Here is an 18,215-nt window from a genome sequence, read left to right as displayed (position 1 = left end):
TTTCCTATCCTTGGCTCTAATACCCTTGATCCCTGCCCTGTCTGTACTCCACCCTTCACTTGTTTTCAGACCAGGGAATAGGCAGTTTTCTCTGTTTGGGACCTCTCTTTCCCAAATACCTTTTGCCCTGCTTGCTTCTATTTATCTTTCAAGGGTCTGCCGAAATATCACCTCCCCCAGGAAGCCTTCCTTGCTTCTCCTCCCAGAGCAGCCCACACTTTCCCTATCCTGGCCCTCCCCTTCCATCCAACCATGACTGAAAACTTCAGAGGGCAGGGACCAAGTCTGTTGTATCTGTTTCCCGGCCTGGTCTCTGGCCCAAACAAGGAGATACTTAACTGGTATTTGTGGAACCAATCAAGAAAAGGAAAGCTCCATGTATTAAAATATTTAGGCAGATGTTTATTATTTTGTTACATTCTTGCCATTGCACGATTTCACATCTATTTTCACTTTTATTTCTTTTTTTTACAAAGGTAAAAGGAATTTCAGAAACAACATTAAAACAATCAAACTATTTCAGGCACGGGTTCATATTAAAAGCATAGATCTATTTTTTACTTCCTTCTTCCCTCTATGATACAATCAGGAAGAATAATTATCGTAGAGCTAAGGTGGGTAGCCCTCAATGCTCATCTCCCAGTGCTGTCTTCGTTCTCAGAAAGTTCCTGAGTCAACAGGGGGCTCCCAGAGTATGGAGTAAAGAAATGAGTGCACATTCTACTTGCCCTGAGTGTGAGGGCCCGACCCTGCAGATGCTGGGCAAGTTCTACTTCATCAGTCAAGAATATAAACAAAAACACAATTTTTAAAAAATGGCTTAAAAAAATATTTGATAAAAATTACCTATCCCTCTCCCTTGCTGTGAAATCACCTAAATTCATTTAAATAATCCTAGTTGTAAAAACAAAACAAAACAACCCAAAAACAGTTTTGTTCATGGATGCCTTCATATTGTTTTTAAGCATGAGGTCTGGGTCCCTGAGGGGTAGGGAGAGCTCGAGAAGGTTATGTGCAGAGGAGGCATTCGGGTCCCTCCCCAGGCTCAGCCCCACCTCCAGCTCTTTGCAGCCAGTGCCTGTGGGCACGATGCTTCTTCATTCTCTGACAAGGACATGGAGATAGTATCATTATTCTGACCACAGGAATTAATTCTGGCCCATGTTAGAATTAGAGTTAGATGTGCCAGTGAGTGGAGGTGGGAGGGCTTTGTAAACTGTGAAGTGCTGGCCACAAATGAGGTGGGAGAGGTAACCCCATCCAGTGGAGCTCTGCTTCCCTGGCAGTGCCTGGGATTTGGCCTTCGGCGAACCCCAGTGACTGAGTAAACAAGATAGGGAATGTGGGCATCTGGGGTGTGCGGTCAGACAAGGGGACCAAGCCATGGCTAGGGGAGGGGCACTCAGGCACAGACACCTCATCAAGTTGCAGCCGGGGGGCCCAGAGAGATGTGGGATGATGCTTCCAACCCGGACTTAGAGGGTGGGGTTGGAGTCCCAGAGCCTATCTGGTGCTCCTTGTCCCCCTCTGTACCACACATAGGTACAGATGGGCTAACGCAGTGGGTCTCCAGCCTCAGGGTATTGCAGAATCACCTGGGAACTTCTAAGAACATACACAAAGCCAGGCCCTGCTCTGGAGATTCAGCTTCAGCTGGTCTAGGGCTGGGACGGGGCATCTGTATTTCTCCAACACTCTCAAGAGGACCCTAATGTACAGCTTGGGTTGAAACCTACCAGGCCAGGTGGGCTCCTGCAGTCCCCATCTTAGCTCCACGATCACCGTGTCCAGTGGGCAAAACCCATCATCTGTACCTCCTCGGTAAGGTTGGGAGGGGGGGCATTTGACTTCCAACGTTCCCCATCTCTAGCTGGGCTGCTGTACTGACCACCGAGAAAGAACCTTAGAGAACAGGCTCAGAACACAGGTTCACAAAGGAGGGACACATAAAAACTCTCAGGCTGGCAGGGGACTTCAAGGCCATTTGGCCCTACTTCCTTGCCTAATGCAGTCATCCCTCTCCAGAAGCCCACATGAGTGGGTGGCCAGAGGCTCTGCTGGCATCCTGCCAAGTGTCGGGACTTCCTACCTCTTGGACTGAAGCCTGCCTGTACCCTCCTGGAGCAGGCAGGCTCTGGGACCTGAGGGCTTTGGTGGTGGCAGTCAGTGGTCATAGGCACCACCCTGATGTCTGCTTCCCCACACGAGGGATTGTGTCTGCCCACATTTGGCTGATTCTGGTTCAAGAGAGGACGGTTTTGGTCTCCTATCCGTGTTCTAGAACTGGGCCAAACCTTGACTTATTTCCCAGAGGTTAAACTCCCTCTGCCCTTTCACCAAGGTCTTGTGAGTTCCTATAGCAGACCCAGATCATCACCTTATATAGATAGTTTTCCTCAGGTCAAGACCAAGGTTTCTTGTCTCAGGTGGCAGATCCTGTAGAGGGCAGCACACGCCAGGGTCCCCTAGTTCAGATAGAGAAATTGAGACCAGAGAGGGAGTAACTTGAAAGAGGTACAGAGCGAGTCAGGGGCACAGAAGAGGCCAGAACAAATGGATTTCTGCCCTGTGGGCTGAGGGCTGCTTCAGACTAGAAGCAGCAGAAAGACCGACCCAACAGACCAGAAGCTTGACCCAGCCCTGCCATGAACCCTCTGCAGACCCTGATCACTTGCCTGTCTCTGGGCCTCAGTTTCCCCACCTGTAAAATGAGGAAGTTGGGCCAGATCACAGTTTTTCAAACTTCTAAATGTTTTTTCAGAAGCAGAATTATGTATTCCATAGAAGCCAATATATAAATCAGAGAGAAGGGGAACTGTGTGGTTGGAACGGGGTGGGGGGGAGCACAGCCCTCCTGCTTAGCCTTCCTCTCGTTCTATGGACCCCAATTTGAAAATCTCCTAGGGCCTTCCCGCTCTAACTTTGTACAATGTTCTTTCCCTTGAGAAGTTATAGCTCATCGTGGACCCTTAAAAACAGAATTAACCAGAAGGCAAGATATCGTCTACAAAGAGTCAATTCAGACAGTGTTGTTTTGAGAAGGCAAATAGAAAAACGGCACCACGTCCCTCCCACTAGAATCTTCCAGCGACCGAGAGTTTCGTTTTCTGGTAAAAAATATAGAAATAGTGGTTGTTGTTGGGGGACTTGTGGTTTGGTTCTGGACCTCCCCATGGAGCCGAGTGGTGTCCCTGAGGGCGAGGAGGGCAGACATCTCTGCTCAGAACCTCTCTGAGCCCATCCGCAAGTTTTTGATCTCCAGTTCCAACTGTTTGGCCTGGACCTCGCGCTGGGTCACCAGCTCCCGGAGCCTCCGGATCTCCTCCTGTTGCCGATAAAACATCTGCAGCAGCTGGGAAAGTACAGAACAGAGAGAAATGTCACTCGGTGCCCCAGGATGGGAGGGGCCAGAACACCAGCAGGAAGGACAAAATGTTGCTCCCTTTTCACTCAGAAAGATGGAGGTGATTACCACGGCTGAGGCCTGAGGGAGCAACCATTGCACAGATCTTTTATAAAACCTTGTCTGGGGTGCCTGGGTGGCTCAGTCAGTTAAGCGTTCGATCCACATGTTTGTGGTCATGATCCACAGTTTGTGGGTTTAAGACCCGCGTCGGGCTCTGTGCTGACGGCTCAGAGCCTGGAGCCTGCTTTGGATTCTGTGTCTCCCTCTGTCTCGGCCCTTCCCCGGCTCACACTCTGTTTCTTTCTCTCTCTCAAAAATAAATAAACATTAAAAAAAATTTAAAAAACCTTGTCTTTACCCAAGAAATGAAATTTTAAAAGACTTGATCTTTCAGACTTTTTTTTTTTTTTTTTTTTTTTTTTTTTTGCATCCTTAGACCCCCTGTGGCACAGAGAAAAGGATACTTGGCCCTGAAGTCTGGAGATTGGACTTTTCACCACGGCTAAAATCGGTGGACTCAGGCAAGTTACTTACCCTCCCTGAGCTTCAATTTCCTCCTCTAGGAACTAGGGGGCCAGAAAACGAACCTCGGCATTAACATAGTTGCTGAGCTGTATAGAATGCAACTGGACGTTGGGTGCCCCCCACCTAAGGATCTCCGGATGCCACTGGATGCTCATGACCCCCTCCGAGGGGGGTGTCAGCACTCCATTGTACCACTGTGGGGACTGAGGCTAAGAGAGACTCGGCCCCTGGGTCTGAGGTCCCACAGTCAGTACTTAGCAGAGCCAGGATCAGAATTCCGCTGTGAGATGCCAGTCCCTGTGTTTTCACCCACTACCTACTGACTCCCAGGGCTCTGGAGAGAATTCAGGGAGGTTATATACCACAGTGCCTACTGCAGGACCCAGCACACGGTAGGCACTTAACACAAGTTGACTCCAAAAGCCCAGAAAATCCTAGTGTCAGAACTGGAAAGGACTTTGATGCCAGATCAAACCCTCTGCATTTCATAGATGGTCTTCCACCATCTATCTATATGCAAACCCACCATCTTGGCATACAGATGACGCTCACTGCCTGTCTGCTGAATGAATTAACAAAGTGAGTTAAGTGGCCAGGCCAGGGCACACAGCTGGTTGTTTTTCTCACCCCTCATTTTCTCCCCCCCTTCCAAGCACAGCCCCCACCCCTCGTTCACACCTCGTTCTCTGTCTTTGGTGGGGGACACTCGAAGACGTCAAAGCCATTTGTGAGCCGGGTTTTCTTCTCTTCCAGCCTGTGTTCTGCTGCCCTCCTTGGCATCTTCCCCTCCGGCAGGGAGAAGGGCCTCTGGCCATCTTCTAAAACCAACTGTTCTGTCCGATTGAGGGAGGGGGGTCTCTCTGGGAGCGGTGGCTGGGAGCTCAGCTGCTCGGAGCCTGGCCTTAGGGACACCAGGACCGGCCCTGGGAGGGAAGCAAAGGGCTGCATGAGGACTGAGTGTCCATGAGCAGATGCTGCCACACGCAGACACGCACAGTCACGTGATGGAAATGGAGCTCTGGCCACACACAGACACCAGCCTGCACACCAGGGCACCAGGAGAGCACACACACACACACGCACACGTGTGATCTAGGTGATGCCCGGTTTGTAGGAGCAGCACAGTGCACACCCTGGAGCTGCCCCTAAACACCGTGAGTGCCTCCAGTGAAGCTCTGCCCTTGCTCTGTGGGGACAGTCCCACACGCATTGTGCTCTGCCGTCTACCAGTTCATGAATCCTCCCAGCAGCCCTGAGAAGCAGGGGAGGAAGGTATCAGAGTCACAGAGGAGGCAACAGGCCCAGAGAGCAGCAGAGCAAGTGTTGCCCAAAGCGGAGAGGCAGAAGGACAGGGACGTCCCAGTCATACAGGCAGCTGCTGGGGCAGGGCTAGGGACCACACACAGCCTCCCCTGGGCTGGCCCTCAGGTGGAGAGAACAGGGAGGGTGTCAGCACAGGGAAGGAGGGCCTGAGGTGGGGTGGGGCAGCTGCTGCCCAGAGGGTCTCTCAGGTCGAAGAGCAATGCACCCATGTGGATGGGAGGAAAGGCAGGGGCATCCGGCTGAGACTCTCCAGTCACTCTGCACAGCCTGGAGTTTCAAGAAGTTTTCCATGGAACAAAATTCCTTGATTTGGAAAAGAGTTTCCTGAGCCACTTGGGGCAACGCCTCCCTTCTCGGACCATCCTAGTCCCTGGGGACCAACTGTCGAGGACCACCTGTTCAGGGTTACGGGCGAACACAACTAGAGGCCAGACCCCGCTCAGCTAGACACTCTAGCTGAGCTCAGCCACTAGACACTCTATTTCCCCGCACATTTGCACCGGGCCTCTTCTCAGCCTCCCTCACCTTTATTCATCCCACAGAGCCACTCCTGGGCCGACAGAGAGGGCTGGGTTCCTGCTGTGGGTGGGTAGATGTCCTCTTGGTAAGACTCCGACTGCAGGAGAAGCCAGGACAGTGAGGGCTGGGATGGCAAAGGGGCTGCCCAGACGGGAGGGCCCTTAGGGAGCTGGGGTCCGGGCTTTCCCCACCTGTGAGTTGAGGAAACCAAGGCCCAGAGAGCAAAGGGGCATGGCCAAGGTCACACAGCAACTCAAGAGCAGAGATAGGGCGAGACTTAGGCAGCAACACTGCACTGACAATGAGGAAGGCCTTCCCCTTGAGGAGTGGCCCTCAGCCTCCCTGCTGTTGCCCCAGGGGCCTGGGCTCCAGGCTCCAGGTCCGGGGCCTGTTCTCTCCAGGAGGGGTTCCTGCCTCCCTCACAGATGGCTGCCACTACCCTTACCCGCCGGGGTACAATCATGGATACAGGTTCGATGAGGTTTTTGGTTGTAATCAGCTTATAGAAGCGGAAGATCTCGCAGGAGGACACGTCGAGACCTCTCTTTGGCATGACACCTGCGGGCAGATGGTCAAGGAGGGCTAAGAGGTTCTGGCTGGGCTGCGGTCACAGGGGCCCCAGTGTGAGTGGCAAAGCCAGGTCGCACACCCGGACGTGAGCAGAGAGTACCCTCCTCCCGCCACCGTTCCCTCTACAAACAGTTCATGAACGAATACCTACACGGTGCTGGGGAAATGAGACTCTGTCCTCACCTTCAAGGACTTCGCGGTGATTTTAGCTTGGCTTTTATAGGAAGCATGCTCTGCTCAAGGCCCTCCGTGACCACCCCCACAGCTTGGCCCCAGCTGCTCTGAACAGAGCTCTACCCTCGTTTTCTGATTCGTGTTAGCGTGGTATCTTTCTCCTTCCCTCTGCACTCAATCTGTGTCTTCATGTTGAAGTGGATTTCGTATAGCCCACATATAGTCGCATCTTGTTTTGTTTTTTGCAAACACACTTAAAAAGTAGGGGCTCTCCTCGGTCAGTCTCTCTTACATCCTGGCTACTGTTGTAACTGTTCTACCTTGGCCTACAACACCTTCATGCTCTCCCCATGCGGTGCTCTGTTCTCCCTTTGGCTCCTCAAGTTTTGCCTCCTCTGAGAAGCCCTCCTTGACTTCCAGCTGCACGTTCCCGGAGGACCTCCTGTACACCTCCCTCAGGCCTCCCGTAGAGTCAGTGTTGATCTATCATCTCCCCTCACAGATGTGGGCCCCTCCAGGGCAGGCCCCTCCTCTGACTCGTTCCTATCTCCCCAGGTCCCACGTGGCCTCAGTGCGCCACACCACACTCACCAATCCCCTTCTGGGGGTTGTAGGAGCGGTATTCCGTCAGGTAGTTCAGGTGAGGTTTGTCGGCACTCACTTCATAGTAGCGGATGTTTCCATCTCCCTGAGGAGCAGGAGGGTGCGCTCAGAGCCAGTTCCCACTGGCCCGCTCCCGGCCCCTGTCGCCATGCAGCGGTGAGCTGGCAAAGCCTCTTCACACAAGAAAACACCAGGGGACTGTCGCCAAGGCACTGGGGGGCCTCATTGTGACATCCCATCCCCCCAACCACGACCCAAAGCCCACCCATGCGCCTCCAAGGCAGAAGCTCGGTGGGGGAGCACAGGCACGAATCTCACTGCCAGCCTCACAGAAAGGTCAGAAGTGGCAGGCGCTGAGGCCATCAGGCGGGTCTTGGTGCCCTGGGGCACTTCTGGTTGTTGTCGTCATAATAACTGGGGAGGGTGGAGGCTGCTCCTGGCATTGGCGGGTAGGAGCTGGGATGCCAAATGATGGTCCTACCTAATGAAGACCTGCTCCACCCCAAATTTGAAGATGCCCTTATTGAGAAACACCGACTGGTCCCTCCTCATCTGGATCCAGAGCTGAAGAGGGACAAGCTTGGGGTGTCTGACCAAAGCCATGGCCCTAGGTGTTCCTGGGGAGCCAGGAAGGTGGGCCAGGTGCTGTGCTCACCAGAGGGCCAGAGTGTGCGGTACCTCCCGCCTGTCCCTATCCCTGCCCTGCAGGCTGAGGGCGCCAGGCTGCTGTCTGGCTACGGGCAGGGCCGGACTGGGGTAGTTCTGCTTCCTGCCTCAGCGGTACAGGTGGCCACCTCCCTCCCAAGACAGGCTGACCTTCCCCACCACGTAGAGCATGCTGGTGTCTGCATCGTAGAAGGGAAACAGCACACCCGAGGAGCCATCCAGGTCCTCCTCTGAGAGAGGCACGGAGAGGTTGTCCTGTAAGGGAAGGGAAGCCAGAAAGGCCTGTGGGTCACTCCTGGGGAGGGTGGAGATGAGAATCCCTGTCAAGGGGCTCTGGATGTGTGTGTGTGTGTGTGTGTGTGTGTGTGTGTGTGTGTGTATGCGCGCGCGCACACGCGCGCGTGAGAGAGAGAGAGAGAGAGAAAGAGAGAGAGGAAGGGAGACCACCCTTTTTCCTTTGCCAGCATTTTGCCTTTCACAGATCGCTTCTCACATGCCTGATCACACACCAGCCCTCCCCTGCTTGTTTTATGATTTGTTGTGAAATATGATGGAGATGTAGAGAGAGAAAGTGATTTGTCTAGTCTTTGAAACTCTAGCCAAGTGATCCTTCCAATCAATACTGCTTGGCCTGGCCCTCACCCTCACCCCCCTCAGCTGCTCCTTCTGCCCACATGCCTTGGTGTTTCCTTCCAAGCCCTTGCTCCAGCTGTTTCCTCTGCCCAGAAGGTCATCTCCTTTCTCTCCCCCCAGCCCCTGCCCTGTCCTGGTCCCAGAAGTGGCCACCTCCCTCCACCCCCTACACCACGGCCACTGTCTCCTTGATCGAGAAGATGCAAAAGGTCTGGGTTCGCCCCACCAGCTGCTGGCATCTCCCTGTTATTCATCCCTGGGTCCTTCACACCAGGCAGGCTGTGCTAAGTAAATGCTTGAGAAATGAGTAAGGGAGTGAATGAATGAATGAATGAATGAAGCCAGCACTCAGCTGAAGGGTGATGGTGAGGGGCAGGGTGCGGGGTCGCACAGGAGACTCACCTGGTCCCACACGGCCATCTGACGGTGGTTCCACCGGGATGTGCCTGTGGACAGCAGCTTCTTCAGGTTCCCCAGAAACAGCACTTTGTTGGCCCGGTGCCCCTTGTAGCTGGCTTCCTGGACAGGATGTACAGTCAGGGACTCCCGGGCAGCAAGCAGCTAGGGTCTCTGGCTTCCCTGCCTTTGCTTGTGCTGTGGCAGGACCTGGAATGCCTTCCTTGTTCACTCCAGCTCTGCTTAGAGAATCTTTCCAGAGGGACCACCTCCAGGAAGCCTTCCAGAGACCCCCCCCCCACTCCCATCCCATCCACATTGAGTCTCTCCTGTTATTTTTGGTGAGAATTCTTTTTTGAGCCAGGATAGAGGCAAACTTCTGCTCAGCTCCATGCTCTTTCTGAAAGATGACTGAGCACTCTATCACTGTATGCAAGGCATGGGGCTGGGCGGGCACTGTCATCTGAATTATCTCATTTAGTCCTCCAAGAGGAAGGACTAATGGTCCATTGTTGTAGATAAGGAAACAGTGGCCCAGAGAATGGGAAGTGCTTGCCTAAGGTCACACAGTGGACAGACAGTCGTGTCATGCCTCTTGACAGAGCTAAGGCACATTGACAAGCTCTGGAGTTAGACCAGGGTCAAAGCTCAGCTTTCAGTGTGGGCACGTCACCTTACCTCTCTTCAGCCTCAGTTTTTTCATCTGAAGGTTGGGGGTGACATCCGCTACCTCCCAGCTGGGAGGACAGAAGCTATAGCACATGTGAAGGCTTGGCCAGAATGCTGATGTGGCATTACCGCCCTGTTCTCTGAAGCCTCCCCCAGCCCCTCACCACTCCTTGCTCCTCTGTCCCCAAGCCCGATCCCAACCCAGCACACACCTGGAGGACGGCCCCTGCCCGGGGGTCGAGAATCCGAATCTTGCGGTCTTTACAGGTGGTGGCCAGCAGGCTGCCACTGGGGTTGAAGGACATGGAAAGGATCACGTCTTGGTGGCAGCAAATTGTCCTCACGGGGTTATTGATTACAGACTCCGTTGTGTCCAGGTTCCAGACCATCACCTGTACGGCAATGAGCTGGCTCTGAGCACAGTGTTGCCCCGCCCCTGGCTCCCACAGTCGCAAGCCCGCCAGGCTGCAGTGAAACATGGTATCCCCAGGAGGGAAGACACAGATGGCAGTCTGGCCAAGAAGCCTTGGGTGGGAGGATGGATCTGCCGGCTGAAGCTGCCACGTGGCAAAAGGGGAAGCCGGGAGTCAGGCTGTCTGGTGGTGAAAAGAAAACACCATCTGCTTTGGAGCAACAAAACATCCATGGCTGGAGGACGGTAGGGGATGAGCTAGACCAGGGGGTTTCAAACAGTTATTAGTAGCAGTTTCCACCTCACACAGATAAACAGGACTGCCATGTTTAGCTGCATAGGTTGTGCACTGCACAGCTCCAGGGCAATCCATTCTCATAGCCCATGGTATGAATTGCACCCCCTGGAGCTGTGTGCAGAATAATGTGCACAATCATCGCAGCGCCCTGCACACTCACCCTACATAAACAGAAAAAAGAGCACTTCTGATCAGGAGGGAAGAGACCCTGGGGCGCCTGGGTGGCTCAGTCAGTTAACTGTCCGACTTCGGCTCAGGTCATGATCTCCGTGGTTCGTGGGTTTGAGCCTCGCATCAGGCACTGTGCTGACAGCTCAGGGCCTGGAGCCTGCTTCGGATTCTGTGTCTCCCTCTCTCTCTGCCCCTTCCCTGCTTGCTCTCTGTCTCTCTGTCTCAAAAATAAAAATAAACATTAAAAAATTTAAAGAAAACAAGAAGGGAAGAGGCCCTGCCAGCCACTCCTATCCCACCCTTTCTTCATCACAGAAGCCCCCTAAGTGCCTCTGTGAAGCCCCATGTCGTGAAGGGATGAGTTTAAAAGCCATGGCTATGGTCACACCAACTCCATTTGTGTACAGATAGAGAAACTGAGGCCTAGAGAAGACAAGGGACTTTCCCAGTTCATGCTGCAAGGCAGAAACTTAGTTGGAATAGAATCTAGGGCTCCTATCCTGTGAATTTTCCCAATCCACAGGCCCACAGACTTCCAGCTTGGCCGTCAACAGGGCAATGGGAAGCTTCTCTGGCCAGGGCCCAGCCCAACCCATCCCCTCTGGGCAGATTAATGGGTTGAACAGTGTACTCCCCCCACCCTACCCCACCAACCCCAAATTCAGGTCCACCTGGAGCCTCAGAATGTGACCTTATTAGGAAACAGGATCTTTGTAGATGTAATTAATTATGATAAGGTCATACCGGATTAGCATGGGCCCTACAACCAGTGACTGGTGTCATTATAAAAAGAGCAAAGGACACACAGAAACACAGAGAAGGCCATGTAAAGCTGGAGGCAGGCTGAAGTGATACAGCTCCAGGCCAAGGAATGTGTGGAGCCACCAGAAGTCCCAAGAGGCATGGGAGGATTCTTCCCTAAGATCTTAGGACAGAGCGTGGCCCTCCTGATGCCTTGATATCAGATTTTTGGTCTCCAGAACAATGTAAACATAAAGTTCTGTTGTCTTAAGCTGCCCAGTTTGGTCATTTGTTAGGGTGGCCCCAGAAACTGAGTGCATGGACCCACCTTGTAGTCATAGCCAGAGCTGAAGAGGATGTTGGCGGCCGTGGGGTGCCACTCCACCAGGCCCACCCTGCGGGCATGGCCCATCAGCTCCTTCCTGAAGACTGTGAGGTTCTTCGTCAGCAGCTGCGTGGGGATGTCCCAGATCTTAATCTTTCAGGGGAGACACAGCCGGTGGGGGAGTGTTGTTAGCGAGGGTCACCTTGGCACCCCAGCCACCCTAAGCCACAGAGCTGGCAGTGCCCAGCAGAAGGGCCAGGGGAGTGCTCTCTGTCTCCATCTCTCACTCAGTGGAGGGGCAGGGAACCCTTAGAGGGACAGAGGCTTTGCCAAGGTCTTCCAGCCCAAACAGGGGCTGACATTGCCAGAGCTGAGCCCAGACCTCCAGATCTCCCTCTTGGTAATCCTTGCCATCCTAATGACCTGAGTTGTGGGGAGCTGGGTGGGCCATAGGCCTGACTCCCAGGCTGGATGTCAGAGCAAATCTGACTCCCAGCCTAGAATATCTCTCAGAGTACACTGGTCTACCCCTTCCTTGTCCCAAAGGCATAGGCTAGGAGGAAGGCTCAAATGCCAGGAGGAGGAGTTTGTGCTATATTGTCAGGGCACTAGGGAGCCAGTGCAGTCTCTGGGGCAGGATAGGGTAGGGAGAAGCTCTTTCCTTTGGAGTGCCCCCCTTGGATGGCCTGGAAGAGGAAAGATGAAGGGTCAGAAGGCCAGGCTGCAGGGGGGTCACAGCCTGTATTCCACAGTAAGGGCCTGGGAGGAGGGGCTGGGGCCTCCTTCCAGAGCAGTGTTGTTGAGGATGGAAGGCACTTCCTTGGTAGAAAGTAAGCTCCCGGTTACGGAGGGGATGGCCAGTAACCTGATATTCTTTGTTGTCCTTTGGGGTTCTCAGGCCCCTATGTGATTGTATGTCCCTTTTCCCTCAGAGATACCCAGGGTTTTCAGGTAGACTTTGTTTTTGATTCGACAAATATTTCCTGGTCATCTGGATTTAAAACCAGGAAGGCAGCCCCATGAGGCGAGTGCCAGGGGCTCTAGACGACGAGTTCGGTGAATCCTATTACTGCACAGAACTGGCCCCTGCTGGAGGACGGACTTCGGGCAGACCTGTGTGGGAGGGGCAGAGACCACCCCCCAGACTCCTCAGAGCTACAGGGTCATCCCTGCCCCACAGGGTGGGGACAGGGAGGAGACAGCTGAACACTCTACATGGGAGGGCCTGAGGTTAGGCACTGCCACCCCTGATACTTGTGTGCACTCTTCCTGCCCCCGGGGGCATCTGGGAAGGAACTGGTGGCAGGAGATGAGAAGAGCTAGGAATTTCATGAAGATCTTGTAGGGAGTCTTCAAAGCAGGCCTGAAAAGGCAAGTATTTCAGGACTCAGAGTCAGAGTCAGGGGACAGAGTCAGATATTCAACATCCCACCATTGGAGGCAAAGCCAATTCTCACAGGGCCTGACTGCCCCTTCAGTGAAACCATCCTGGCAGATACTGTCCTTTACGCTCCTCGGCAACCCCTATATGCGACTGGCACAAGTCTTCTGAGAATTTTCCACTTGCTTCTCCTGACGAACTGGTCTGTTTCCTTTTAATCAGACAGTAAGGCTTCTACGATACATTCTATTTCCCTTTTTGCCTTGACTGCCAGGCAGCTCTGAGTTAAACCTGGAATTCTACATTTGCAACCCTTCAAAACCAACATTCTGAGTATTATTTCCTCACTTCCTCCATCTGTGGCTGCTGCCACTTAGGGAAGTGCATAGCTCAGTGAAAACATACTGGGCTCTAGAATCAAGCCTCAGCCTGAAGCCTTGCTCAGACTGTGTGACTTTGGACAAACTGCTTCACCTCTCAGATCCTCAGTTTCTCCATAAAAAAAAAAAAAAAAAAATCCTACCTCGTGGGGCTGCCAGGAAGACAGATTTAAATGGTAACGTGTAGTTGAGAGTCAGGAACACAATGGGCACAAAATAAACTGTCACTGTGCCCTTTATCCTTATTTTAATCATCTGATCATATCTGTGTCTTTTGTTTTAAGCCATACTCACGGCATTTTTGAAGTGGGAACAGAAGAAATTATAAATAAGTAACACTGAACATTGTGGGTAGCAGGGATTATGACCCTGATCCAGAACAGGGGCTCAAAAAAGTTGGTGGGGCTAAAGCTTTTGGGAAAGTTGTGGTGCCCACATTCATCTAAGGATCCCACTCTTATCCTTTTAAAGCTCCCCTCCTCACTGTCTGTGAGATTAAGTGTCACAATATTTTCTGACCGCAATAAAAAGTGCTCCTTAAAGCATTTTATAGTTCCCCCAAAAGATGGGCTTTTCCACTGGAATAGGAGTCTCTTTGGATCTTCATTAGCTGCTTGGGGGCTACTATGTCCATTCTATAAGTGGGGGGAACTAAGTCCCAGATAGGAGGCCTAAAGGTGTGGTGCTCCAAGTCCCAGAGCCCAGAACTTCTCCCACTCAATCTCACTAAGCCCCTCCCCACACAGTGACCTCACCTCATGAAGGATCAGCGGGTCAGGAGCATCAGAGCCAAGTACAGACACTATTCCATCTCCCTGTGCCCCAATCCCACTCATTTCGGGAAAGGGAACCGCCTTATGTGCTGATACTCACTGTGGTATCTTCAGAACAGGAGGCGATCTCAAAATCATTAAAAGGATTCCACTTGATGTCTAAGACGTTCCCTTTGTGCCCGCAGACCTTTGGGTAGTGGGGGTCCAGCTTTCCTGTCTGCAAAACAGTGCCCAGGAGTGTTGGAGAGAAGAGGGGACTAATTCCACTTAAGCATCTGGTCAGTCGGGCAGTCAGCAATCACTGAGTAGACCGGAAAATGTAAGGGACAGAACGGAGTGTGAATCTAGGCCCTACCACTACTCTCTGTGTGATGCTGGGGGAGTCACATCACTTGTCTGAGCTTCGGCGCCGTCCTCAGTAGGTTCATAAGGTTCATGCTGAGTATCATAGATGAGGTGTGGAAAGGGTCTAGCACAGTGCCTAGCACGTAGTAGGTGTTCAGTAAAAGGATATTTCCCTTCACACACTGCTGATGGGAATGAAAAAATGGGGCAGCCTCTTTGGAAAACAGTCCGGCAGTTCCTTAAAGGGTTAGACACAGAGTTACCACGTGACCTAGCGATTCCACTCCTAGGTATATCCCCATGAAAAATGAAAACACAAGCCTACGAAGAACCTGAACACTGATGTTTGTAGCAGCATTATTCATAATAGCCAAAAGGTGGAAACAACCCAAATGTCAATCAATGGATGAATGGCTATGCAAAATGTAGTATATCATACGATGGAGTATTACTTCAGCCAAAGAGGGAATGTAGAACTGACACACACTGAAACATGGATGAACCCTGGAAACATGCTGAGGGAAAGAAGTCAGACGTAAAAAGTCACACGTTGCATGATTCCACATAAATGATGGACCAGATGTGGTTTCATTGTTAGAGCACATTGATACATCTTCTGGTACCCAGTATTCAGAACCCTGAAAAATCCAGAGCAGGTAAATCCATAGAGACTGAGAGCAGATTAGTGGTTGCCCAGGACCCGGGGCGGGGGGGTGGGGGGTGGGGGTTGGGGGAGGGGGCAATAAGGAGTGACTGCTAATGGGTGTGGAGTTTCTTTGTGAGGTGATGAAATTGTTATGAAATCAGACAGTGGTGGTGTTTGCACAACCATGTGACTACCTTACAACCCCACTGAATCATACATCTTATTTTTTTATTTTTTTAAATTTGTATTTTATTATTGATACTTCAATTTCCTATTCATTTATTTATTTGTTTATTTATTTATTGAGAGAGAGAGAGAGAGAGAGAGAGAGAGAGAGAGAGAGAGAGAATGCACGAGTGGGAGAGAGGGGCAGAGGGAGAGAGAGAGAGAATCTTAAGCAGGCTCTGTGCTCAGAGAGCCTGATGCAGGGCTCAATCCTATGACCCTGGGATCCTGACCTGAGCCAAAATCAAGAGTCAACGCCCAACAAATGAGCCACTGAGGTGCTCCTGAATTGTATATTTTATTAAAATTTTTTTTAATGTTTATTTATTTTTGAGAGAGAGATAGAGAGAGCACAAGTGGGGCAGGGGCAGGGGCAGAGAGAGAGAGAGAAAGGGACAGAGGATCTGAAGCAGGCTCTGTGCTGACAGGGACTCGAACTCATGAACCATGAGATCATGACCTGAGCTGAAAGCAGATGCTCAACTGACTGAGCCACCCAGGTGCCCCTGAACCGTACATTTTAAAGTGGTGAGGGATGCCTGGGTGGCTTGGTCAATTGAGCATCTGACTCTTGGTTACAGCTCAGGTCATGATCTCACAGTTTGTGAGACTGAACACTGAGCCCCGTGTTGGGATCTGTGCTGACAGCGTGGAGCCTGTTTGGGATTCTCGCTCTCCCTTTCTCTCTGGCCCTTTCCTGCTTGTGCACACACAGGTGCGCGCTCTCTCTCAAAATAAATAAATAAACTTTTAAAAAAAGGTGAATTTTATGGAATGTGAATTATACTTCAATTAAAAAGAAAAAAAAAAAAAGAGCATTTTCTTCCCTTTCCACTTTGCCTGCTGAGAATCGCTGTCTGGGCACTAGGGGGACACAGGTCCCAAGCTGAGACTTCTTGACCCGCACACGGACCTGGGTTTCCTGGGCCATGGCACAAGCGTGTCGGTTCAGTTACAGAAACCTGGAGCTGGCAGCGACCGGCACACTCATGTCACACATCATATACGTCACACATCACATCGCACAGCTCGGCAGAACAGGCCCCAGGCCCTCTGCCTGCCAAAGCAGGCTTCGTCCACATCCACCATCCAACTTCAAATGCCGAAACACCACCCCCGCCCCCACCAGAATGCTCTGCAGTCCAGTTTTCCGTTCCCGAGGTAGAGACAGCTGAGAAGAAAAATGGCCTACATCCATTCATTCAGCAAATCTACATGACATATGTAGGGACAGGCCCCATGCGAGGGGCTGGGGAGCACAGGATGTACTATTTGACCCCGCAGGACCAATGCTCTCAGGATCTTTACAAAAGGTCTTTCAAGAACAGAGTGGGCTCAAGGAACACCCACCGCCTCTCCTAACCTCACCTCCCCAACTCTGTAGAAACCACTGAGACACTGCCTCGTTGAGATCCAGCAAAGATGCAGAAGCATCTCGGACCTGGCTTAATAAGACTGCAGCTGCTATGGGAAAAGACACAGGGCTTCTGGGTCACTCTGGCAAACTAGCGAACACAGACGCTGAGACCCTGGCTTATGGAGGCTTTATGCATGCATCTTAGTAGTTCTGCAAACAGAGGTAGTGGTCCTGGGCTCCCCTTCAGACATACTCTGCCCAGTTCAGCTCTTACCTCTCGGGAAAGGGTATTAGACACCTCGCCCTTGACTGGATCCCATACTGGAGGGGGAACTCTATACAGGACATTATTTGATAAATTGGAACATGAAAGGTAGACTAAAGTATTGTTACAATATTAAACTTTGTGAAGTTGATAACGTGATATGGTTATATAAGAGAACATTCGTACTTTTAGGAAACACTCAAGTATTTAGGGGTAAAGGTCAAAGGTATAGGTAATGTATCCTCGAATGGTTAGGAAAAGAAAATTATACCCTCATATATACATTCAGACAGAGAAAAGCAAAGAACTTGGACATGTGTCATTTGTTAGTGATGTGTGAGTTCCATTTGGGCTTCTCAACAAGAAGAGGGGTGCACGCCCCCTGCTCCTGGGCCCAGTGTCCTGGAGGGAGAACGTGTCCCTACGGGCCCTGCCCAGGTCTTGACAGGACCACCGCTCCGGCCAGCGACCTCTTGCCTCGCCTCCAGGCCATTCTGCCCGCTGTTGTCGGTGAGCTTTCAAAAATTAAAATCTGATCGTGTCCTGCACCTGCTCAAATTTTGCAAGCCCTTTTTCCCTCATGTGTAAAATGTGAATAATAATAATCTCTTCCTTACAGGGCTGTTATGAGGGTAAAATGAAATATTGTGCATGAAAAGCCGAACAGTGGTGCCCTAGAGTAAGTGCTTAAAAAAGAGGAGCTGTTATTATGTGTATACATGTGTGTATGCATACCCACATGTGTATAAAAAATGAGGGAAAAAAGACTGGAAGGAAAGGCACCAAAATGTTATTCATGGTTATTTGTAGACAGTGGGATAAATGGTAGTTTTATCATCTGTGTTTCTTTTTTTAAATTTTTGCAAACTTTCAATCGATCAACGTGATACATCACATTAACAAAAAAAAAGAGAAGAACCATATGATCCTGTCAATCGATGCAGAAAAGGCCTTTGACAAAATCCAGCACCCTTTCTTAATAAAAACCCTTGAGAAAGTCGGGATAGAAGGAACATACTTAAAGATCATAAAAGCCATTTATGAAAAGCCCACAGCTAACATCATCCTCAATGGGGAAAAACTGAGAGCTTTTTCCCTGAGATCAGGAACACGACAGGGATGCCCACTCTCACCGCTGCTGTTTAATATAGTGCTGGAAGTTCTAGCATCAGCAATCAGACAACAAAAGGAAATCAAAGGCATCCAAATTGGCAAAGATGAAGTCAAGCTTTCGCTTTTTGCAGATGACATGATATTATACATGGAAAATCCGATAGACTCCACCAAAAGTCTGCTAGAACTGATACATGAATTCAGCAAAGTTGCCGGATACAAAATCAATGTACAGAAATCAGTTGCATTCTTATACACTAACAATGAAGCAACAGAAAGACAAATAAAGAAACTGATCC

General features: G+C 51.1%; 1 protein-coding gene across 2 annotated transcripts in view; it reads right to left on the bottom strand.

Moving 5' to 3' along the window:
- Window positions 1-3,000: 3,000 nt before the first annotated feature.
- CORO2A (coronin 2A) overlaps window positions 3,001-18,215 on the bottom strand; it is a 57,018-nt gene continuing 41,803 nt past the window's right edge. For both annotated transcript variants that reach the window (XM_058694804.1, XM_058694805.1), the window contains exons 3-12: window positions 14,066-14,182; window positions 11,435-11,584; window positions 9,697-9,876; window positions 8,822-8,938; window positions 7,937-8,041; window positions 7,109-7,205; window positions 6,219-6,331; window positions 5,780-5,870; window positions 4,610-4,854; window positions 3,001-3,352 (exon numbers count right to left, since the gene is read on the bottom strand). In XM_058694804.1, the coding sequence (XP_058550787.1) occupies window positions 3,221-3,352; window positions 4,610-4,854; window positions 5,780-5,870; window positions 6,219-6,331; window positions 7,109-7,205; window positions 7,937-8,041; window positions 8,822-8,938; window positions 9,697-9,876; window positions 11,435-11,584; window positions 14,066-14,182 (1,347 nt within the window). In that variant the 3' untranslated portion in view covers window positions 3,001-3,220. The remainder of the gene's footprint in view (window positions 3,353-4,609; window positions 4,855-5,779; window positions 5,871-6,218; window positions 6,332-7,108; window positions 7,206-7,936; window positions 8,042-8,821; window positions 8,939-9,696; window positions 9,877-11,434; window positions 11,585-14,065; window positions 14,183-18,215) is intronic.

The sequence above is a fragment of the Neofelis nebulosa genome, chromosome 12 (genome assembly GCF_028018385.1).
Source record: "Neofelis nebulosa isolate mNeoNeb1 chromosome 12, mNeoNeb1.pri, whole genome shotgun sequence".
Lineage (NCBI taxonomy): Eukaryota > Metazoa > Chordata > Mammalia > Carnivora > Felidae > Neofelis > Neofelis nebulosa.
This window is presented reverse-complemented; position numbering and strand designations above follow the sequence as displayed.